This window comes from Cynoglossus semilaevis, chromosome Z (genome assembly GCF_000523025.1).
Source record: "Cynoglossus semilaevis isolate Cse_v1.0 chromosome Z, Cse_v1.0, whole genome shotgun sequence".
Lineage (NCBI taxonomy): Eukaryota > Metazoa > Chordata > Actinopteri > Pleuronectiformes > Cynoglossidae > Cynoglossus > Cynoglossus semilaevis.
In genome coordinates this window covers 14,146,689-14,171,335 of record NC_024328.1, presented here as the reverse complement: position 1 = coordinate 14,171,335, position 24,647 = coordinate 14,146,689, and the positions used below count along the sequence as shown (strand labels likewise).

At 43.5% G+C, this 24,647-nt stretch overlaps 1 protein-coding gene and 2 non-coding genes across 3 annotated transcripts in view; 1 reads left to right on the top strand and 2 right to left on the bottom strand.

The window, feature by feature from the left end:
* Positions 1-696: 696 nt before the first annotated feature.
* znf608 (zinc finger protein 608) overlaps positions 697-24,647 on the bottom strand; it is a 26,631-nt gene continuing 2,680 nt past the window's right edge. Inside the window, 8 exon segments of the mRNA XM_025053362.1 lie at positions 697-2,672; positions 3,760-3,816; positions 4,165-4,312; positions 5,050-5,213; positions 5,950-6,424; positions 7,360-9,805; positions 10,539-10,626; positions 13,813-14,071. Coding sequence (XP_024909130.1) covers positions 2,653-2,672; positions 3,760-3,816; positions 4,165-4,312; positions 5,050-5,213; positions 5,950-6,424; positions 7,360-9,805; positions 10,539-10,626; positions 13,813-14,071 — 3,657 coding nt within the window. The 3' untranslated portion in view covers positions 697-2,652.
* Positions 3,229-3,301, bottom strand: trnat-ugu (transfer RNA threonine (anticodon UGU)). Its single transcript has one exon. It is a non-coding gene; the product is annotated as a tRNA-Thr (tRNA).
* trnat-ugu (transfer RNA threonine (anticodon UGU)) lies at positions 3,969-4,041 on the top strand. The gene has a single exon. It is a non-coding gene; the product is annotated as a tRNA-Thr (tRNA).

Sequence of the window (24,647 nt, the reverse complement as noted above, 5' to 3'; positions counted from 1 at the left end):
CTTTACTCTAACAAAATTAGCTCACCTACTACAACTATACAGGAAATGAACATTTTTCTTCGTAATGGTATAAATATATAACGTTTTCGTATATTTCTTTTTAATCCCTGGCCAATTTCAGTGTATTGCGTCAGTGCAATAAAACTAATGAGGTTCTCAAACTTTTAAGGGATTTGGGCGACTTGGTAATAATACATTTGCAGCCTTCTAGTGGCCGGTGAGGGTACTACCACTGCACCAATCTAGCCCCCGCCCAGACAACAATAGTTGATTCCTAGAAAATGTGTTCAGGAAAAAACAAACAAACAAAAAACAGCCCAGATAAAAGGAACATGGATATATATATTTATATATATAAACATCCTTTAATCATGATTGCCAAACATATGAATTAAGGCATGTACAGTATAAAAAAGCGACAGCAGGTTTCATATTTATAGGATGTCAGTGTGACATTAAATCAGGACACCGGGGTGGATGAGTTCAATGTTCAAAAGCAGTCTTTCGTAAGACGACACCGTTGTTGTCACAAAGGATGACAGTGTTTTTGTAAACAGAGTTCATAGCACTATATTCAAGTAATAGAATGATCACTGACACTATGCAGGTAAGATGTTGTGTGAGTGGCGCAGAGCTGCTGACAGACCGGGGTTCAGCGAAATTAAAAAAACAATTCTGTTCTTGTGCTGCATTTACTTTTTTTTTTTTTTTTTTGTGCTAGTGATGAAGTTTTTTTAATTGATTGATTTAATTTGATTTCGAAATGCAGCACCAACACTAGGTTTTGAGGTCGGCGATGGCCAGATCTGAGAGTTAAAAATGGGGGGAAAAAAACAAAACATGAACCTACAATGAGGTTTGTTTATTTTTCACAGAGCGAACAATCAGCAGTAGATCTAGATGGCTTTGTATTTGTAGTCATTTTTAATAGGAATGCGGAGTTTTAAACGGAAACGTTGTAGCACCAGTCAGACAGTGGGATGTGTTGAAGTTTTTAAAATTAGGGAAATAAAAAAAGGTCTATGCCAAAAGGCGTCAACTTAATTTAAAAAGTTTGCGATCAAAATAACAACAAAAAAAGTTTTTTTTAGGAAGAGTTCTGGGTTGTAAGATGTTTTTTTTTTCTGGCAAAAACATAATTTCACCCACATGAATTTTTAACAATTTAAAACAGTATTTGGAACAATCGGGTCTGAAATATTACCTTGTATACTCCATGTACCACGTTCATTGTCAATTTGCTGAACCATCAGTTTAACACCACAGGCATTTTTTTTGTTTTTGTTTTCAAATTAGTAAATATCAATTTATTATCTCGTTAACCCCAGAGAAACTAGACTGATATTCACAACGTACAACCCGAATACTATCAACACCAATTGTCAAAACGGAAAAATCACTGACAGTTCAGTCTTTCAGAGGCTCTGCACCGAGCTAGTTAGCTTGTAGAAGGCGTTGGAGCAGAGGCGAGGCAAAGGATCATGGGATAACAAACGAAAAAGCTCACAGCAAACAATAATTTAAAAAAAACATGTCGGTCCTGAATGCGTATTTCTTCTTCTTAAAAGAATGCTACAAAAGTAAAATTCTAGAATGTAGTAAATATTACGATAAGCACACGACGAATAAAATAAAAATAAAGCGTTTTAAAGACAAATTATTGTCTTCCTCGTCGATGTGACAGTGACTGGTAGAACGATTCAATTTTCTACCGCTAGGTAGAAGCAGATGGCTATAAAAAAAAGAGAGACCTGTGTGTCTTTCTTCAATTCCTAGTGTTGTTCAAGTAAACAGGCCCAGGTTAATAATTTGTTAAATTTCATTACATTTTTGGGACATTTTAGCACACAATTTTTGTGTGTCTTGACCAAGAAAAACGAAAAAAAACAACAACATGGAGATGGGGAGGTGTTGTGCTCTGGCTTGTTTCTCCTTCTCCGCCCGCTGCTCCTCTGCATGGCTGATGGAGGTCATATCGAGAAATAGAAAGCAAGTTAGCGCTCGGGCCACAAATCTGTACAGAATATATACACCAGAGGGGGCTCCTACATGGCACCAGCAGGTAGATGTAAAAGTTACACTCTCACATAAAGACGATACAGTTAGCATGGTTACGTTCAAGTACAGGTTAGTAATACAAATGTAGAGTCGGATCTATGGAGGGAGGAGCGCTGTTATAATCAGGAGAGTAATAAGGATAGTAATAGGCTCTGTAGCTTCCTTATGCTGTTTACCCCCCCCCCCCAGAGGTTTTAGAAATGACCCACACCATCAGGCTCAAATAAGCGATCGTCGTTACATTCAGTCACATCTTCATGGGAATACTCCGCCTTAATGTGCGTTGTTTTTTTTTTGTTTGTTTGTTTTCAAAAGGATGATCGCACATCTGCTCTCGGCTGTTTGTTTTTATCCATGTCACCTGTCAAAACGTCCTGATCCTGCCGTCCTCGCACCTGTCCCGTCCTCTCTGGGTGATGCATTACAAAACAAGCAAACGTCTTTTTTTTTTTTACCAAAACAAAAGCATTTGTTTTTTTTGTTTTTTGTCTTTGTTCTTGTCCCTGCCTCTCAGCGAGGCGAAGCTTATTCAACACCACGGAATTGATGTCTGATTAAATCATCGTTCCTCATGTGAGACGTGGTCACATGGTTTTACTTCTTTGTTTCGCCCTCTGTGAAAACAAGACGAAAAAAAACGAAACACAGGAGGTTGAGGATGGATATATGAACACATGGTACTTTAACAGTAAACAATTTACTAGTAATCTCCATTTGAAAAGTCTGGTTTTCTGGTATGATCGTTAAGCACTACATCCAGAAGGGGGCATTGCTGAGCTCACTGTCCATTTCCAGGCCAACATCTGTTTCTCAGATAATAATGTTCCTGTTTGGAAATGCGTCCAAACACAGGCAGAGCAGGAGACGGTGGTGGTCAGAGTGGACGCTAAATACTTAGCATACTTAGCGTTCATCATAAAATGGGCTCAGGAGTGACAGTGACATCATCATTAGCAATCGGTAACCAGGGTTCTCAGTGGTGGTGTGTGAGTAGCTCCAGGTGAATTACCGTTTGTTTTTTAAGTACATTTTAAGCTAGCTGAACTTGTGATCGCAAGTCACAATTATCACCAGTTTGGTAATCGCAGTGCACGTCACCAATAGGTAAAATGCTGGACTGCGAACCACTGGTAGGTCTCTGGGACAGGACCGGCGGACCAAAAGATGTTCAGGCCCCAGCGAGATTTGAACTCGCGACCCCTGGTTTACAAGACCAGTGCTCTAACCCCTGAGCTATGGAGCCTTGTGTATAGACCTGACAGTCGGAACGGTTGAAAAGAGAGTCGTCGGAGCAAAACAAATATTACGGTGTCCACACCCTGACCTGATGGCAGGGTGCTGCGAACACGTGGCTCAAGGTGTGGCTCACACCTGTGACATGCACTTTGTAGAGAAGGGAGGGAGGAGGGGTGTGGAGTGAGTCGCATTGTTAGTTAGTTCTTGGTTAGTGTCACCTGAGAGACACAGCTCTGTGTGTGTGTAGCCCAGGCATGGGGCAAACTAAGGCCCGGGGGGCCGGATGCGGCCCATTCAGTTTTTTAATCCAGCCCGCCAAAATTTTACCAAATTATATAATATATTTATGTTATCATTATAATTCTGCCTTTTCTGCCTGCAATACTCACATTTTCCCAGTAGATGGCGTAGACTTTTTTTTTGATGAATAATAGAACAGTATAAATCCTAACGTTCCAAACCCACCTGTGGACGAGTGTCCTGACACCTGCTGACTGGAGACCATGGTCCTGGAGCTCAAACCTTCAACACAGAGGAGACAGGATGTTAGATTTATACTTCCTGTTTGTAGCTAAAACCTTTTCAAAGATGTGTTGACGTTACGTTGACGTAGTCGTTAAGCTAACAGCTGACTAACACTAGGTAAATAACCAACCGCCTGCCTTAGTCCACAAGGCTCCATAGCTCAGGGGTTAGAGCACTGGTCTTGTAAACCAGGGGTCGCGAGTTCAAATCTCGCTGGGGCCTAAAGTTTTTTTTTTCTTACGTCAACTTCCACATATGGGGTCAATAACGTTCAAGCAAACGTAATCTAAAGACACTTGGTGTTAATTGCACCCCCTGGAGGGAGGTAAAGGTGTGTCGTCGCACCTTGGTAGATTTCGTACTGCCCTGACATCAGGTTGTAGCTCATGCCCAGGTGCGTGTGATGATGTGTGTGAAGGTGTCGGGCGAACGACACGTGGCTCCTCTCTCTCTCCGTCTCCCTCTCACCCTCAGGTGAACCTTTCTCGCCAGGCTGAGGAAACACACAGGGATTTACACCCTCAACACGTTACACCGTCTCAGGCTGCTGGCTAAATTCTGATTTGCTCTTCCAGGTCACATGACCAAATCATTGCTGATTGGATTTCGTTTCTGCCAGATTTTTTAATAATTAGCAGCGGTTCCATAATTTAGCGGTTAGCACGTCTGCCTCAGAAGCAGAGAAACAACATACTTGGCGCCTGCGGCGGACAGAGTTTCCCTATCGTGGGATCACTAAAGTTCCAACTATTATTAGTATTATCATTATTATTATTTTTAATAACACTACAGGCAAAACATGAACATATTAAGCCCTGGTACATAAGGTGTTGCCATGGTAACAAGACTGTAAAGTCAACCGAGTCAAGATGGTTGGAATCAAACCCTCAACTTCTTCTTGGCTGTAGCTGCGCTTTGATGTTTTCAGTGTGGCGGGGGCAAGTATTTTTTAAAAAAAGGACACTAGTCAAGAGTTCTTTACGGCAGTTGACCCTAACCCCCGGTCCGTGGACCGGTGTCAATTGGTAGCGGGGCAGTACATAAAGAATGCATACTTACATTATTTTTTACGATTTTTTTTTTAGAATACCAAATTTCAGCCGCATCTTACCTACATTCGCTACCTTCTTGAAGGTTAGGGAAACCACGGCTTTAGGTGTTCTAGAGTGACCAGTCAAAGTCAACACACGGTGACAGACCGACAGCGGATAAAGAAGGGCGTTAACTCACGGCTGGCGACTTCCCGTGGAACTGATGGCTGTGCTGCTGCAGCAACTCGGAGGCTGAGGACGAGTCGCTGCTCTGTTTACCGCTCACTGCTCCACCTCTGCCCGGTGGTGTCACATCGGAGTCCTCGCTGCCTGCCGTCTTACCGTACAGAGGGTAATGAAAACCTGGGGGGCAGGGGGGCAAAAAGGGCACAATAAGAAACGGTTCACTCTGCCTACAACACCATCCATCGCCATGTCTTCTGTCGCCACATCCAGTAACCCTCACTTTCTATGGCCACGGCAGCTTCAGCTCCGGGGGGGTCAAACATACAGCCCGTGGGCTCAAACCGGCCCACTCGGGGGTTCAATACGGCCCACATGAAGAATGTTAAAAGTGAAAAAATGCACAGTGAAAGCACTGTTTTGACAAATATTTCATGAAATATATTTTTTCGAATATATTTGTACTTACTTAAAAACATGAAAAAAAAGGGTGAACAATTACGTCATGATTATACCGGTCTGGACCATTTCTAATCAGGCCGTATGTGGCCCCTGAACCAGAATGAGTTTGACACCCCTTGCTCTAAACTATTGTTTCCCAAAAACTGGGTCGCGACCCTCACGTGGGTCGCAAGAGATTTTTTGGGGGGGTTGTTTCACATCATGTTTCCCAGGAGTTTACGAATAATGTCTATTGACTCGGGTCGCGAAGGTTTGTCACAAAAAAGTTGGTATAAACCACCTCATAGCAGATCTCACTACTATCTTTCAATTTTGCTGCTGTTCCACTGCTAGAAATCACCCGACTCCACCCATATACCGTGCTTGCACTCTTATCTTCTCCTCTTTGATGAATCATCCTTTTATCCAAGTGGTGTTTATTTATAAAAAAATAAACTTTGACCCTGTCTTTTACCTGGATAGTTGTGGGCTATCGTTGGGGAAACCCCTCTGTAGGAACCTCCACTGCTCTCACACATCGTCAGGTAGGGCTGGTAGGAGGAGTGCTGGTATTGGATGTATGGCTGCTGGGGAGTCATGGGTGGAGACACCGCTGCCCGAGCGCTCTGGGATTCCTCGGAAAGCCCTCCAATCGGCTCCTGGCCTTGATCTTCCAGCATCCCCAGTCGATCCGGGTCCTCGGCGTCAACGTTGGGCGGACGGTCACGGGCGTGGACTCTGGATTTTTTGGCATCTCCGTCCAAAACTCCTCCTCCGTCTCCTCCGCTCACTCCTCCTGTGATCATCTTGGCTCCTGCAGGCTCCAGGGTAGCTCCCCACTCCTTCCCCCTGTCCGCCTCACCCTCATCGGCCTCCTCTCCGGGTTGACTCTGCAGCTCTGAGTATTTGCTCTGGGAGAGGCGATGAGCCCAGGTGGGGCCATCTGAGGTCTAGATTGATGGGGAGAAGTGTCGGTGCTAATTGCAATGTTTCCCCTATAATTGCTAGTTAACAGTGGTGGGTGACGGTAGTGCAACTTCTGTCCAGGCCTCTGTTCCGGTTAAAGTTAAACACCTCACGTAAAGTGAAGGTGAATTCTTCCTTTTTACCTTGGTTTATCGAGTAAAAACAAGGCTAATTCGAGGAGTTTGTTTTAAGCAGAGGTGGAAAAAGGGGGGATGTTGGGAGTGGGGGAGAGGGGTCTTGTTGTGGCAGCCCACCACTGCTGAATGACTATAGAGGAAACACTGTGTTGTCGGGTGATGATGAGCCAGAGAGAGAGTTCCTATCAGAGGCTCTTGGTGTGATGCTAATGAAAGGACGACCACGTTCCCACAGCAGACAGCCATTCATTCGTTCATTCTCAACGACATGTATCGGAACATGCCCCGCGTGTGCGATCAGCCTCCAGACTAGCCTTCCAAGCACGGCTTTCATTTCATTCACACGACCGTTTTTCTGAAACCAGCGTGGCTGTGAAATGTGAGATGAAAGGTTTAAAAAAAAACAAAAACGTAGCAGCTCATATCAAAACCAGCAGTTATTCCAATATCAGGAAGGATTCTTTTTTTGTTTGTTTCAGTTGTGTCTTTATGTTTGACATTTACAGTTTGGAATGGAATTACAATAATTCCCCATTTTTAAACATTTTAAAAACAGTTGCATCCATGGAATCGAAACCACGCGGTTTTGATTTAAACCGAAACGACTGATGTTTGAGCGACAACACCACAGAAGCCACGTGGTCTTTAGCACCTACTGGTTTAGCTGTACACAACGCGTGATTGACCTCTGTGCGACGGGTCGACAACGGCCAGCAAAAAGCACACCAACAACACCATCAGCGGCGGCGGCGGGCGGGTCAGAGGCAAAGCGAGAAACTTACACTGGAAAAGGAAACATTTGAGTCCAAATCTGTCTGACCGTTCGGGTTGTGCAGCGAAGACGAGGAGAAGGAAGAGGGCGACTTGATGTCGTCACAGTCTTTCATCAAGACCTGGTGCTGGTCCATCATGCCCCCGTGAACAGCCTTCAAGTTCAAACCCTGTCCTCGTTCCCCTCTGTCGCTCATCCCCACATAGGAGAGGACAGGTTTAGGACAGCAACCTTTGGGACCGTCTGGACCTTTCCCAAGAGCGGGTCCACTGACTAAGCCCCCAACCATGTGTTTCACCTCCTCACTGTCTCTCAGCCCCTGTCCCCTCTCGCCCCTTTGCTTGACACTAGGCGGCGTGTCACAGCATTTGGATGTCAATAACAGCTTCTGGTCCATGTAGAGTCCCCTGGAGTACTGTCCATAGTACAGAGACTGGGCCAAGGCGGTTTGTGTCTGGCTCATGGCCAACTGAAGCTGAGACTGAGGCGGTCCTTCACCTTTCTTGGAATCGGAGAAGTCGTGCGAAGAGCTTTTCTCGTCCTCTTTGCCATCGTCCTTTCTGTCTTTGCCTTTGCCGTCGTGAACGGAGCTCTTGTGGAACGCGGCACTGCCGCTGTTTTGCCGTTCCGACTGCATGTACCCCTGCAGGTAGTAGGAATCATAGCCGTGGTAATACTGGGACTGGGGGTCCTTCGATAACTGGGTGGATGATGAAGAAGGTGGCGTTTTGCCAGAGCTCCCGTGATTACTGCTGGAGCTCATCTCAGACGAGACCGAAGAACCGGATTTGGACCTGAGTCCCTCGGAACGACATTCTCCGTCTTCTCCGGCATCTGAGATGTCGGAGTAGGCCGGGCTGTTGTTCTTGCTGCTGCCTTCTCCTGCAAGGCAACTGCTATCGAGCCGAGATAAACTACCAATAGAGGGGCTGGGGGCGTTGTCGGTGAAGGTGTAGACCTTATCGGCCTCTGCACGGATACTCGCCATCCTGCTCTCCTGGCTCTCCATGAGTCCGTTAATCACATCTTGCTTACTGAGGTGTTCCTTTAGAAGACTTCCTGTCATTTCTTTGACACCCAGTTTGGACCCTCCGCCATCTTCCATTTTGATTGCGGTACTGTCTCCATTGGGGATCCGCGTGGACAAGTCTTTGCTATGTTTGTCCTTTAACCTGCGTTTTTCTTTTTTCCTGGTCTCTTTGCTGCAGGCGACCAGTGTGGCCTTGACCAGAGTTGGCTCTACAACTATGCTCAGCTTTGGTTTGATGGGTTTCAATGGAAGATTTTTACCCGCTAGGCCTACGGCGGCCATGGGAGAGGTCTGTTGTGATGTAGAAGTATCAGCTGTGCCAGTGGGGTACGTGGCATTGGGTATGGCAATTAACTTGGGAGGAGCAGGAGCCGGAGCTATGGGCCTGTTGGTTCGTGACTTGGACAGTTTGTCTACCTTTCCGTTGGCCTTCTTGCCCTTGTCACACACACCTCCCTTCTTGTCGATCAAACCTTCGGCCTCTAGTTTAGGCATTTCCACCATGGAATTTCTGTCCGGAACCATGCAGTTCTCCAAAACAACAGTCATGTTTGAGATTATAGGTAGATTGCTGAGATCATCAATCAGCCCATCTTTGAGCAGTGAGGTTCTTCTGGTTTTTGAGTTAGTTGCAGGTTTGTGGTCCGGGCTCAGGAGCAGGCGTCTGTTCTTAGGAGACCCTACCGTGGTCACTTTATAGAGAGGTGCAGGTTTCTTGGAGGAACTATTAGCATTAGCAGTGCTATTTGTATCTGAGAGGTCATAGGTCATGTTGCTGATTGTGTCGTCACAGTCTGATAGTCGGTCTTCACCCTCTCCATCCTTCATGGGCTCCAGTTCAGGTTTTCTCTGCTCCTCGACCTCCAGGTGTGCATGTGTTTGGTGGTAACGCAGTCCGTTGATGTGCTTGTAGCGCTTGGTGCAGTTGGGGTGGGGACAGTCGATGAGAATCGGTGGGGGAGGTGGCGAAGAAGCACAGCCTCCGCCGGAATCCAAGAATGAAGGGTCAGATTTGCCCTGAGGCGTCGAGGGGGCGCTCCGAGACTTTGCGCGAATCCTCTTCCCATTTCCATTTTTAATTTCTTCAGAAGACACCAGGGTGAGGTCCAGTTCGGCTGGCGGTTTGTTCTTCCGCTTCCCCGGCGAGACGTTGTTGGAGGACTTCACCTCCTCCACAGTGAAGAAGGAGGGTGGAGTTCGGCAGTTGCTGTTGATGAGGTTGAGGCTTCCTCTCCGGCCCTTGGTGTAGATGGGCGGTGCAGTTCCAGCCACACCCCCTCCACGACTCCTGTGCTGTGATAGTCCCCTAACTTTAGCACCAGGGCCCTGCTCCATGCACGGGCGCTCAGCCATGGCCATGCGCATCCGCTTCCCCCGGCCACGGACCCCTGGCAGCTCAGGGTCGCTGGAGGGAGACTCACAAAATCTGGAGGGAAAAGAGAAAAAATACAATTAACAAATTTAGGAAGACACTGAAGATGGTAGGTATGAATTGATAGTGATTACCGCCACCTAGTGGGTTGGAGTACAATGTTACCAGAGTGCCAGAAATGATAGTGAACTCTGTTAACGTGCCAACACATTGTGTTACCGCCACCTAGTGAGTTGGAGTAAAATGTTACCAGAGTGCCAGAAATGATAGTGAACTCTGTTAACGTGCCAACACATTGTGTTACCGCCACCTAGTGGGTTGGAGTACAATGTTACCAGAGTACCAGAAATGATAGTGATAACTTCAAGTTGAATCACAGGACTGATAGTTACTGCAGCTGACAATATTAATGATATCACAACACGCTAACGTGCTAATATTTGATTTTTTTTTTTAGCACGTCTGATCAACTTATTTACCAAAATAATCTCTGGTGGCAAAACTTGGTAGTGTTTGCACACAACCACGCTGTTTGGTTTTTTTTGCTCAACACAATGTACTACTGCCACCTAGTGGGCTGGAGTGGAATGCTAGATATTTTTTATGTGACTATTTATTGGAAATTAATGTGATAATGTTCCAGGAATAAATATTCGATTTTTTTTAAACCTCAATGAGTCATGCGATCGCACATCCACAAGTTGTTATGGCAAAAAATGTTGCTTTTTTTATGCCATGTTCTCAACACAACCATATGGATTTATTAGTGTATATATTGTGTTGTTACCTTGGTGGGGCCCAGTCATGTTTGGTGCAGTCCAACAGTGTGCCCACGTAGGTCCTCTTCCTCCAGGTGACATTGACCACCAGCACACCTTTCGGGACAGACACAGGGGACATTTAAAAAAAGACAGTAGATGGTCTTTAGACGTTCGTTTTTATTTCCTTGTTCTGATTGGTTCAAACATTAAATGTACAGAGTGGACAAGAAAAACAAACAGAGAGGGAGGATGATTTGTTTCCTTTCAGCTGAATTATCTGCAGAAATTTTAATTTTAATCTTAAGTTCTAGCCTGTCGTCCTCCGTCTCCCTCGGACTTTTATCTCCTCACATCTTTCATACTGACGTTTTGTGAAGCACCGTAAGAAAAAAAAAAGTGAACTGAAACGGAACAGTATGAACCCAAATTGGGCAAACTTTGATCAAGTAACATGTACTGGCTGAATAATCCATAGCTGAAAAAAAAAACCTGTGGTTTCAAAGTGGGGGGCGAGGCCCCTGGAAATGCGGAAAAAAAATGCAGAAACTATTGCACTGGGGCGAATCAAATTAAGCAAATTAAATTAGTGAATTTTCTGGGCTATAAGTCGCACTAAATAAAAGGATGAAAAAAAGTGTGACACAAGCCTAGAGTGCCCTCTAGTGGCTGTCAGTGTGAAAATAACAAATGTGTGAAATTATATGCATGTGGAAGTATAAGTGGCAAACTCATGGCCACTTATACTTATATATGCGGCCTGCCAAGTCATTTTGTACGGCCCGCGTAAGCTTAAAAAGCAGCCACTGTGGCCCCCCAGTGGAAATTCGTTTTACAACCCTTGGAACTTTCGGACTGATTGTTCGCCATATGCTAACAGTGGAGTTAATAACTGAATAGTGTGCCACACTGTGTGACCAATGCTATGATTCATATCAGAGTTAGCTGATATGAATCATATCAGCTTATCACTCATTACCACCTGGCTGTACCATATTTGAACAACAATAAAGAGGCGCAAAAGTTTGTCCAAAGATAGAACTGATGACAAATGACAGATGACAAAATGTCCTGCTTTAAGCCGTCAGCGTGGAAGGAGCTAACGTACAGTGATCCTCCGACAGTCAGACAGACAGGTTGTCCTGAAGTCACTCCAGTCCAACCAATCAGCACCTGATTAGAGCTCATCAGACACCGGACTCCCGCAGAGCGGGGGGAGCAGGGTGGGTGAGGCGGGCGGGGAGGAGTCGCTCTAAAGACTTCGCCTCATCTCCTCCAATAAACACTCTCTGCTTAGTTAGCATGCGTCGTGCGTCTTTACTTAGAATTCCTCCTGCACCCCGAGGGGTAGGAGGAGCAGGAGGGGAGTAGTTATCTCGCACCTCCTTAACGATCGTCCCGAAGCCGCCGAGACAATACCTCAGTATTAAAAAAAAAAAAAACGCAGAAAAAACACAATCTTCTCACGTTTCCCTCCCCCTCTCCCTTCCGCCCTGATTCACATTCAGACGGCGTCCGCTGCCGTTTGATGAGACTGTCTCCCCTCCGTCTCTGTTTCTCCGCTTCCTTTTCCCGCTCTGATATTTTTACCCTTATATCTGCGAGGCACCGACCAAGAGCGTGGAACATTTCGTATCAAAAAAGCGAAAGAGAGCCATAAAATGTTTTAATATACTGTACGATGCGGTGAAGACGGAGGCCACGCTGAGAGGCCTCGCCGCGGCAGCTTCGCAGAGTCAAAACATTCAAGTCATTTATATTTTAACACTTCAACCTTCGAACAGCGGGAAAAGAAAAGATGAAAAAATATGATGATGTTTGGCCACACGTTCACATCGTGGTGAGAATTTTTTTGGGTTTTTTTTTTTTTTTTTTTGCTTTACTGCAGACATGTAGAAAATGGTGCAGGCAGGTTAGGGGTTCTGTGTGTCAGAAGGAGACTAGCAACTAATCACGATTAATCACGACTAATCACAAATAATCATGAATAGTCATGATTAATTGAGATTAATAATGATTAATATTGATAAAATAAATACCATAAATTCCAATCAATTAATCGTGATTAATTGTGATCAGCCCTCACCTGTATTAATCACAATTAGTCACAATTAATTGTGATTAATCATGATCAATCTTGATTAAATAAATATCAAAATTCCAATCAATTAATCGTGATTAATTGTGATCGGCACAGACCTATATTAATCACAATTAATCTTGATTATTTGTGATCATTCGAGATTTATCAATTTTCATTCCTAAATATGACAAAAAACTTTTTTTTTTACAGTAGTAGAATTAATGGATATACAGTGGACGTTGTTCTGACCACGCCTTAAAATGCATAAACGATTTTAATAATTTTAACATTTCCACAATTAATCACGATAGTCAACACATTCATTTTAATAGTCCTAATTATTATTAATTGATCTTTTTATTTTATCCTATCGTATCTAGATACGAGTTGATCGAGAAACGAGTGCTGTCTCTTCTTCTCTCTTCTCTACGTCTGTGTTTCCGTTTCTTCACTTTTGTCGTAGCAACACAAATAAAGATTTACCGTTAATTAAAATTAACGCAGGAAAAAAAAACCCAAAAAAAACATGTAACCAATCAGGTCACAGCTGCATCTTCACCTACCCAGAGGATGGCGGAGTGAGATGAGATTTATTCATTGGCAGCATGCGCCGCAGTTAGGAATTACACCTCCAGGAGAGGCTGCCGAGCAGAGCCCTGTCATCGTTAATGGTCTATTAAAGCGGTGCGGAGTGAAAATAAAGCTGTGAATCATTGGGCCGTCTGATCCGCAGCCTTGTGTTCCAACGGCATCGGTTGTTGTCATCGCACTTACCGAGTCTTCTGCCAGAAAATGATCGAGTAAAAAAATTTCAACCGCTGATTAAATTTGGGGTCCAATAGTTCCAGGACTTAATGAGCTGCGCGGGGGTTTTTATTTGGTTTTTCACCAAACATCAACATTAGATCTCTCTTTAGGAAGATATTTTATCTTCCTGAAACTGCAAGGATGTTACGGAGAACCTGGATTCCAGAACATTTCGGTAAAAGGAGCCAATCGGTGACCAGGTCTCAAAGACGTCCCCCAGTCATTGGTAGACAATCGCTGATGCTACGACATAACTATGCTATTGCTTGACCACCACGTGAAGCTTAACCAACTTTTCTGGAACTCAACGGTCCAAACTGCACAACGTTCTACACAAGAAGAACTCGACTCAAGAAAACGACTTTTTATCCTGACACATTCCAGTTGGGCAACCATCCATAAAGGTTTCCTACCTTCCTCGGTCTCGTGCCAGACGATGCCCTCCAGGTTCACACTCGTCCCAGGCTGACAGGGCCCCAGACAAGCCGAGTCTCCCTCCAACACGCCGTCCTGCGTGTTGGTGCCGATAGACCTCGTCCTCACCGTGATCTGCTTAGGGTTCAAGGAGGGCAGCACCGGAGGGGAGAAGGAGGGCGCTAGAGGAAAAGAGGAACCAGGAGGTCCAGGATGGCCTGGAGCCGGCGGTGACGGCACAGTGAACATGGAATCCACCTGGAGAAAAACCCACACAAAAAAAGAGCTGAGTTAGCGATCATTCATCTGTGTTGACATTTATATTTGAAAAGTAGAGGTGTGTTAAAGGGAGTGTCCACTGTTTTAACATAGGGAGTCTACGCTGTTTATTTATAATGTTTAAAATGTGCACATATATATATACATATATATGTATTTGTGTGTTCATCCATCCATTTCATCCAACCATTCATCCATTCCATCCATCGTCCATCCATCCGTCCATCCACCTATTCATCCATCCATTGTCCATCCATCCTTCCATCAACCCACCCATCCATCATCCATTCCACCCATCCATTCTGTCAATCAATTTCATTCATCCATCATCCATCCATCCATCCAATCCGTTCATCCATCCAATCCATCCACCAATCCAGCCATTCCATCATCTATCATCCATCAACAATCCATTCCATTCCATCCATCCACCAACGCATCCATCCATCCATCCATCATCCATCCAACAACAATCCATTCCAACCATCCATCCATCATCCATCATCCATCACCCATCCATCCACCCATCCACCATTCATCATTCCTTCATCCATCATCCATCCATCCATCATCCATCTAGTATCTATCATCAATCATCCATCATCCATCATCCATCATCCATCATCCACCCACCTACCCATCCATCCATCCATTCCATTCCACCCATCCACCAACCCATCCGTCATCCATCTAAAAAATTGATTTTGATTCTAAATTTGAATTTAAATCTAAAAAATTGGATTAAATTCAGGAAAAAAAAGCTGTCCCCACCAGTATAGACACACCAGTACACGCAGTGTAAACACGGTAAAATATGTTCGAAGGTTAATCGAGTTATTTTGTTTGATCGTTAGCTCTTCAGAAAGTTAGGGTCGCGACTAAGGTAAAAAAAAGCGATGATTCCTCTTGCGCAGGCACAGAGGCGTTATTCATTATTGAGCAACAACTGGGTGTAAAGGTCAGGGCTGATCACAATCAATCACGATTAACTGGTTGGACTGTATGTTATTTATTTAATCAAGATTAATCAAAATTAAAATGAAATAAAATATTATTATATAAATATATAAAAAACATTGTGATTAAAAAAACAACAACTGATTGGATTCCTCCTGCGCAGGCACAGAGGCATTAATTTAACAACAACTGTGTTGAGAGTCGATGATCCTGACAGATTTTCCTGTTATGGAAAAAACAACTTTGTACGATTGTGTAAAACAAAATATTTTCAAAAATACAATACTGATTTTTTTTACCTCCAACTTTTTCCCAATTTCATCATCCATCATCCATCATCCATTCATCCATTCCATTCCACCCATCCTCCAACCCATCCATCATCCATCATCCATCATCCTCCCATCCATCCATTCCATCCATCCATCATCCATCAATCCATTCCATCCCATCCCATTCATCATCCATCATCCATCATCCATTTCACCCATCCATCATCCACCCATCAACAATCCATTCCATCCATCCATACATCACCCATCCACCCACCCATCCATCCATTCCATCATCAATCATCCATCATCCATCCATCCATCATCCATCATCCATTTCCCCCATCCATCATCCACCCATCAACAATCCATTCCATCCATCCATACATCACCCATCCACTCACCCATCCATCCATTCCATCATCAATCATCCATCATCCATCCATCCATCATCCATCAATCCATTCCATCCCATCCCATTCCTCATCCATCATCCATCATCCACCATCCATCCCATTGCACCCATTCATCATCCATTCATGCATTCATCCATTCCATTCCATCCATGCACCAACCCATCCATCCATCATCCATCATCCATTATCCATCACCCATCCATTCATCCGCCATTCATCCATTGAATCATCCATCATCCATCCATCCATCATCCATCCATCATCCATCATCCATCATCCATCCATCATCCATCATCCACCCACCTACCCACCCACCCATCAATCCACCCATCCGTCCATTCCATTCCATCATCCATCATCCATCATCCATCCACCCATCCATCCATCCACCATTCATCCATTGCATCATCCATTATCCATCATCCATTCCTTCCATCCATCTATCCACCCATCCATCCATCCATCCATCCATCATCCATCATCATCCACCCACCTACCCATCCATTCATCCATCATCCACCCATCCATCCATCATCCACCCACCTACCCACCCCCCCATCCATCCATCCGCCCATTCCATCATCCATTATCCATCATCCATCATCTATCATCATCATCCATCATCCATCCATTTCATTGCACCCATCCATCATCCATTCATGCATTCATCCATTCCATCCATCCATCCACCAACCCATTCATCCATCATCCACCCACCCATCCATCCATCCCATCCATCATCCAACAATCCATTCCATCCCATCCATCATCCATCAATCCATTTCACCCATCCATCATCCATCCATCAACAATCCATTCTATCCATCTATCTATCACCCATCACCCATCCCCCCACCCATCCATCCACCATTCATCCATTCCATCCATCCACCAACCCATCCATCCATCTATCCACCCATCCATCCATCCGCCCATTCCATCATCCATTATCCATCATCCATCATCCACCCATCCATCCATTCATCATCCATCCATACATCCATCCATACATCCATCCATACATCCATCATCCACCCATCCATCCATCCACCAACCCGTTCATCCATCATCCACCCACCTACCCATCCATCCATCCATCCATCAACCATCCATCCATCCATTCCATTCCATCCATCCATCCCCCAACCCATTCATCCATCATCCCCCCACCCATCCATCCATCCATCAACCATCCATCCATCCATTCCATTCCATCCATCCATCCACCATTCATCCATTCCATCATCTACCATCCATCATCCATCCTTCCAGTGTATTGTACCAGTGTCGTCCAAACTGCTCAGCCTCCTGTGTTCACAGACTGAACTCCTGTCATCACTGACTCTCTGTCAGTGCTGACATCTCTTCCTCCTCTTCCTCCTCACACTTCACCTGCACCTCGACTCAGGCAGAGACATTGTTTACACGAAAACACCGCTAAACAATGTTAACGCACGAGACGGAGAGAGAGAAGTGAATGTTCCCGTGCACGTTTTCCTGGAGCCATCTGTTCACTCCCACGCAGCTGCTGACAAAGACCACGCAGGACAACTTCAACCAAATCACACAGCAAATTAACTCACAGAGAATAATTGCGATCCCCGGTGGTTTGCAGTTCTGCCGTTCTGCCGTTTTCTTTCAGGCTAAGATGGCGGGAATAAAAACTCTCGGTGGTGACAGTCACGGCGAGATAACAATAAAAAGCGGAGAACGGTCCCCCGTGTGCCGCACACTTCAAACACATCACTCCTTCTCGCCGCTTTTTAATTAAAAAAAAAAGTCCTGACAATGGAGCGGCAGTAACAGCCTTGGCTCCAGAGGCGGCTCCACTGTCGTAAAAAACAACACACTTTCCCAGGACTGATTAACATGGAACGATGCAGCGCGGGATTAACCAATGTCACCTTGACTTTTTTTCACGCCAAAGCGTTGTTTTTCTTTTTGTTTTTTTTTCTCACACTGTGATCTTGTCCGTTGATGAAACGTACAGGAATAGATAACGATAATATAGTCATCCATCACGGGCAACGCGGTGATTGATAACTACGTTATTGTAGTGGATGAACCCGGTTATCAATCGTGATTGACTTGAACTAAATTTGAATTTAAATCTAAAAAATTGGATTAAATTCAGGAAAAAAAAGCTGTCCCCACCAGTATAGACACACCAGTACACGCAGTGTAAACACGGTAAAATATGTTCGAAGGTTAATCGAGTTATTTTGTTTGATCGTTAGCTCTTCAGAAAGTTAGGGTCGCGACTAAGGTAAAAAAAAGCGATGATTCCTCTTGCGCAGGCACAGAGGCGTTATTCATTATTGAGCAACAACTGGGTGTAAAGGTCAGGGCTGATCACAATCAATCACGATTAACTGGTTGGACTGTATGTTATTTATTTAATCAAGATTAATCAAAATTAAAATGAAATAAAATATTATTATATAAATATATAAAAAACATTGTGATTAAAAAAAACAACAACTGATTGGATTCCTCCTGCGCAGGCACAGAGGCATTAATTTAACAACAACTGTGTTGAGAGTCGATGATCATGACAGATTTTCCTGTTATGGAAAAAACAACTTTGTACGATTGTGTAAAACAAAATATTTTCAAAAATAAAATACTGAATTTTTTTCCCTCCAAATTTTTCCCAATTTTTGTGGATACGAAAAACGTAACTCGTGCTCAACCTTCACGGCCCAAGTCAATAGACATTATTCGTAAACTCCTGGGAAACATGAAGCGAGACGACCCCCCAAAAAAAAAAAAACCCCTTGCGCCCCCCCTGGGGGTCGCGAACCAGTCTTTGGGAAACAATGCTCTAAGATTCTCCTTCTGTTTTCCTCTTTATATTATCTATATATTACTCAGTATTCATTTAGCGTTACTGCATCTCACTATCTTTTTTATCCTCAACCATTTTTTGGGGTCTAGTTTACCGTCTTATTAGATTTTCTCTCCGCGTAAATCACTTAATTCCGATGCCGTCTTGTCTCCCTCGACTCCCTCCTTCCCTCCCTCCGTCTTTATTCCATCTCCTTCAGCAGCGGTCTGACAATTTCTGTTCCCACTCAGACATCGTCCAGGCCTTTTTAGTGTCTGTGTTTTCGCTTCATGGAAGTAACTCTTTTATTATTATCTCCTATCTTTTAGCTCATTCTCACTCCCTGCAGACACACACTCACACACACACCACTTAGCACCTCTCGCCTTCAGCTTTAATGGTGCTTAAAACCAACGCAGTAAAAAGACACGCTGCCTTTACAGCAGCCAACGATGAACTAATTGTTAATGAATTTACAACAAATGTCATTATTAAACAGAAAAAACTGTGACATAAGAATCACTTCACTCCCTGCAATTTAAAATCCATAATAAGGCATTTAAAAGACCCGTTGGGAGGCTGAAGCTAAAGCGTGATAAATTACATATTTTACATCAGAAAATTTGTCACAAAAGTATATGTGATGAAATATAACAACACTCAATTTACTCCTTATTTGCTAACTCACACCTGGGCTTGTTTAGTTGAACACAACGCTGATATTCTCACAGAAATTGAAGAAAGACACTACAAAAATTTTATTCACTCTCTTTTTTTATGGTTGATTATAGCCATCTGCAGCCACCTAGTGGTTGTTCTGCCTCTCACTGCCACACTGCTCGGACCAAACACAGCCTTTTTTCTTTCTTCATTAATTGTGACATGTTATAAATATTACTACCGGAGCGATCACGTACCACCGGTACGTACACGTTCCACAGTTTGAGAACCACCGGCCTAAATATTACACAGCGTCTCTGCTAGCTGCACGAACTTTTAGGTTTCTCGTTCATCCCGGTCGTAGTTTCCCAAAGACTGGGTTGAGTTTTTTTTGGGTCGTCTCGCATCATGTTTCCCAGGAGTTTTATGAATAACGTCAATTGACTTGGTTCGCGAAAGTTTGCGACTTTTACAGCGTGGGTCCCCAGAAAGAAATTTGGGGAAACACTGATCCAGGTGGTACAACGACAACCACTGCAGCGCCACCTGCACTTCACGGAGCACAAATATAAACATCAATATATCTTATGTTTGTGTATTTCTCGACACAAATACTCAACCATAACTCTTCCTGATATTACAGTTCTCCTTTGTGTATTTATTCAACATTTTACACCTCAGAGAATCCAGGGCCACTACTACAACAAAAAAAAAAACTCACATGATGAATTTGGAGTCAACAGGGGTCACTGTGACTCACTCCGTGTTCATTCGTGGCATAGAAAACACTTTCCATTTCCAGAGTGCGAGTGTGTGTGTGTAGAGAAGTTGAGTGTTTCTCTCACTCCACTCACTGTCCTCCAAATGCTCCTCCTGGAGCAGCTGCAGCTCTGCTGATGCTGCATCATCTCTGAACACCGCTGTCACAGAACAAATCTCTCTGCTGCCTCAGGTTAAAATGAAATGTAAATGAGTCCACGCGTCCTGGAGTACAATCGCTCTCTGAGGAAATCCACAGCCAGAGACCGGGACACGTGAGAGGAAATAGAAGCGGAATATTCATCTAATGTTGGCTTCCAGTATTTCCATAATTCCATTCAAATAGATTAGATTATAGATTCAGGGCCCACAATTTAAATGATTTCAAGTATTTATTTTTACACGTGTGTATATATATACATGTATATATATATGTATGTATATATGTATATATATATATATATGTATGTATGTGTGTATATATGTATGTATATATGTGTATATATGTTTATATATGCATGTATATATGTATATATATTTATATATGTTATATGTTATATGTATATGTTTATATGTTTTATAAATGTGTATATATGTTGTATATACACATTTATAAAACATATAAACATATATAAATATATATATATACTTATATTTATATATACACATATACATACATACATATATTTATATATACACATATATACATACATATATATATTTGTATATACATATATGTATTTTGTTTGTGGTTTTTCTGTGTGGCACGGTTCAAGACGTATATATGTATATATAAATATAAGTATATATATTTTTTATACATATATATGCCTGCTGAGATCACAGAGTTTGGAAAAAATATATTTATATCATATATTTATATATATTTTTTATTGTAAAACGCTCTCCTGTCTCGAACTGTGCCACACAAACAAACCTCGTGCTGGTTTTATTTCTAGCGACACGATAATTGTTTTTGATCTTTGCAGTGAGTGGGTGGAGTCAGTGTGAGACCAACAGAGCCCCTGCCCCCTCAACCCCCCGCGTCCCTCTCCCCCAGCTGAAAACATCAAAGCAAAAAGCCTGTTTTAGGAGATTCGATGAATTCATAAATGAGTTTTTTGAACAGGTCTGAATTAAGACTCAAACGTTTTCTGCCTCATTCACATTCACCACACACACACACACGCGGTGCGTTCTGTCTGAGGCCCAGTTGACGTTTGTATTGGACTGCGTTTCCTCTGTCAGTCTCAGACTTCAAACAGGGACGTTTGTCTCTGATCTGTCCTCATTGAACCTGGTTCTCAGATAGCGGTTAGCCACCATGCTAACAAACCAAACGCCTGACTCCCCCTTTTGTCGACATGTATAACGACCGTGTCACAAGGAATAATAATAAAAAAAAACTCAGACGCGTTCACTCACTTGGTTTTCTTAGCGAGCATCGATGCTATTGGTGGAAAGATCAAAGGACGACTGGAGCAAAATACAAATAAATGCGATGCATTGCCATTTAATTTGATCGGTTTTGTCTTAGACGGCGTCGTCTAAGAGTTGCTAGGTTTCTTTTTTACCAGTGAAGGACAGAATGGGAGCAGAACAGAAAAATCTGAAGGGGCCGGGTGTGGACCACGAGCCACAGTTTGAGGACCATGACACACAAAAAAATAACAATCTTCACATTGACCAATGACTGAGACTATCACTATTATCATATCTTCATCGCCGACTCAGACTAAAATATCTGCGTCAAGTCTCAGGTCGTTCGAAACCGTAATTATGGAGGATGTCACCGTCTGACTGAGCGCCGCCGCAGCACGTCGGCTCCGAAAATAACGATCGCACCATCAAAGGGCTTCTGCCGCTGCTCATCATCGTCTGTCCGCAGGTGTCTGGGCCCAGATGTTGCCCGCCCCCCCCAACCCCCCCGGTGACGAGGGAAATTAAAAACACCGCCCAAACAGCAACAACTGCTGCTGAAAACATTTTTGCTTTAATCTCCAGGTGATATATTTTTAGCTCAGATATATTTGTCTATATATTTTGCTGCAACTGTGGATTAAAGCTGTGGTTCTGAACACGCCGACTGACCAGAGTTTTTCGAGACATTCAATCGCTCGGTTCAACGTCGCAAGTTTCACAAACTGTTCCTGTAGCGCCCCCTATGTAGATATAAGGTTCTCAGTCAACCAGATCATTTTATCTATAAGAAATTCAGAAGCAGGAAATTGGACTGGTTGGGTTATTTGAAATGGTTTCACCTGATTGGTTTACAAAAAACACTCCAAGAAAAGCTAAGAATTCCTAAGACAAATTAGAGAAAAAAACAAATATATTTCTCTACATCGGTCTGCCTTCTTCTTCAGTGGTGTTTCCGTCTTTGTAGAGTTCTAGAGGGCGCCTTTGACAACAGTTCGCAAACTTGCTTCTTTGAAACCTCGTTCCTTTCAAATGTTCTTTCAGTTTTGGAAAAAATAAATCAAATGGATTTCGATCAAAACGTGGCGTGAATCTTCGATAGTTCCATGTTTGATCAAATCTTTACAAAGTTACAAAGATAAAACCTGTCAAAGCTGATGGACTTAAACTACTGCCACCTGCTGGTACATGCGGGAATGTGTTCCCGCAGGAAACTAAGACTAAATGTTTTCTCCGATTTGCGCAAAGAAGAAAAAAAAACCCACAAATGTCAGCATGTTTCCACGAAAGGTTACAATCGTAATGTCAGACACGGATAAAATCAGACACGGAAATGACATCGTCTGTCTCGGAACTTTTCGACTATTTGGACTCAAAACTCTGCGTCATCATCACGACTCCTCGATGAAAGCCTCCAAATAAACACCAAGTCGTTTCCATCCCGACGATCAAACGCACTGCAATGGAAGCAGCCAAAGAGAAAAACAAAAACTAAACGCACGATGAGAAGAAGAAGAAAAAAAAGGGGACGAGAACGGAGGGAATCAAACGCTCGCCGACACACACACGAAAATGCACCTACACACCGACTGAAGTGCGACTAATTGTCATGCGGATGACAATCTGAGTCCCTGCAGCAACAATGATTGCATGGTTTAATTGAAAATTGACAAATACGGCTCCAGGATTTGTGTTTATATTTACGTTTATATTTGTGTTTATATATTTTATATATTTATTTTATTTATATATTATATATTTATATTTATTTTTATGTAACCCCAGCAGAGGCTGCGCTGAATTCTGGGAACGAAGATTGCGTCCAGTCAGAAACTAAAAGACAAGGTAGAATTCTTTGTCTTGATACAGTCTTCTCCACAAATACTGCAGTATCGCAAACACCACTGGTGGATGGATGCGGTACTGCATACTTCTCTAAAATGGGTCAGAAACTCGTCGACTTGGCAACAAAACAAAGAGGATTATCATGTAATGTCATTTACTCATCAGAATTTTTTTTTTATTACAATTTAAAGTACTCATTTTTAAAGTACTCGTTTTTAAAGTACTAACTTTTAAAGTATATGCCACGAGATTTTTTTCTGCACTTGAGTTCAGCTGCTGCTTCATGTGGGTCGGGAAACCTAAAAAATGAAATTTAAATTTTGCCTCGCTGCTCTACATCTGTAATAGCTCTGCGTCCCATAGAGGAAGCCTGCCCCCTACTTTTGACACCATTGCACTGACATTTTATAGGAGAAAAAGTGATAGATTTTGGAGGGGGTGACGATGGGGGTGGGGGGTCACTGAACCATTGGTTTAGGATCATTATCTTACTGCAAAACCGACTTTTGTGCCGCAAGTCCAAGTCCAAGTCCAAGTCCAAGTCCAAGTCCAAGTCCAAGTCCAAGTCCAAGTCGGAACTGACTGATGCCGAAGGGTAGGCTAGTACTGTTCCTTCCTCGTTAGTACTTATTACTTCAAAAAATATCCAAGAAAACCAACTGCAATATACCTAGTACCAGTTACTCTGGGGGGGGGAGGGCTTTTTCTGAACTTCGAAATCCGAGATGACAGGACGACGTTTCAGAAGCACCGAGAGAAGAATTACGAGTCAACAGCTTCAAGATTATTATTACAGCCGCGGGACGGTTTACAGCCGGCAGACTGAGCGGAAATCTGTTTGATAAACGATAAATAAACTGAGCAGCCGAGCGTGGCACCTCCTGTCCCGTCTGCCAGAACTGGTGATTGGACGACTTTTCTCGTGGCGGTTCAGAAAACAGAAGGTTGGACAAACCTGGACTGGTACGATCACAACCAAAAAAATAACCACCATCAAACACCTCATCTCTTCATCTGCCGCTCCCCTGACGTTGAAAAAAACGCCAATTCCTCATCACCAGACGTTAAAAAAAACCTTAAAAAATACCAGAGTGTGATGTGGCTCCACTTTTAGAAACGGCAGAGCATGAGTTTTCTCTGAGCATGTGAGGAATATCAATTTTTCTTCAGACGCACTGAGAATGTCAACGCAGACACAAACCCGAACGGTACCCAACGGGGGCCTACGACGATGACAACAACGACGCAGACAAAGTCGTGCCGGGACGACAATAACAGATATAATTAACAAAAGGTAATGTTTAGATTTCACATCATCCCGACACACTAGTTAGTGTAACGCAGTGGTTCCCAAGATGGGGGGCTGCCCCCCCCCCCCCCCCCCCCCGCGGGGGGCGGGG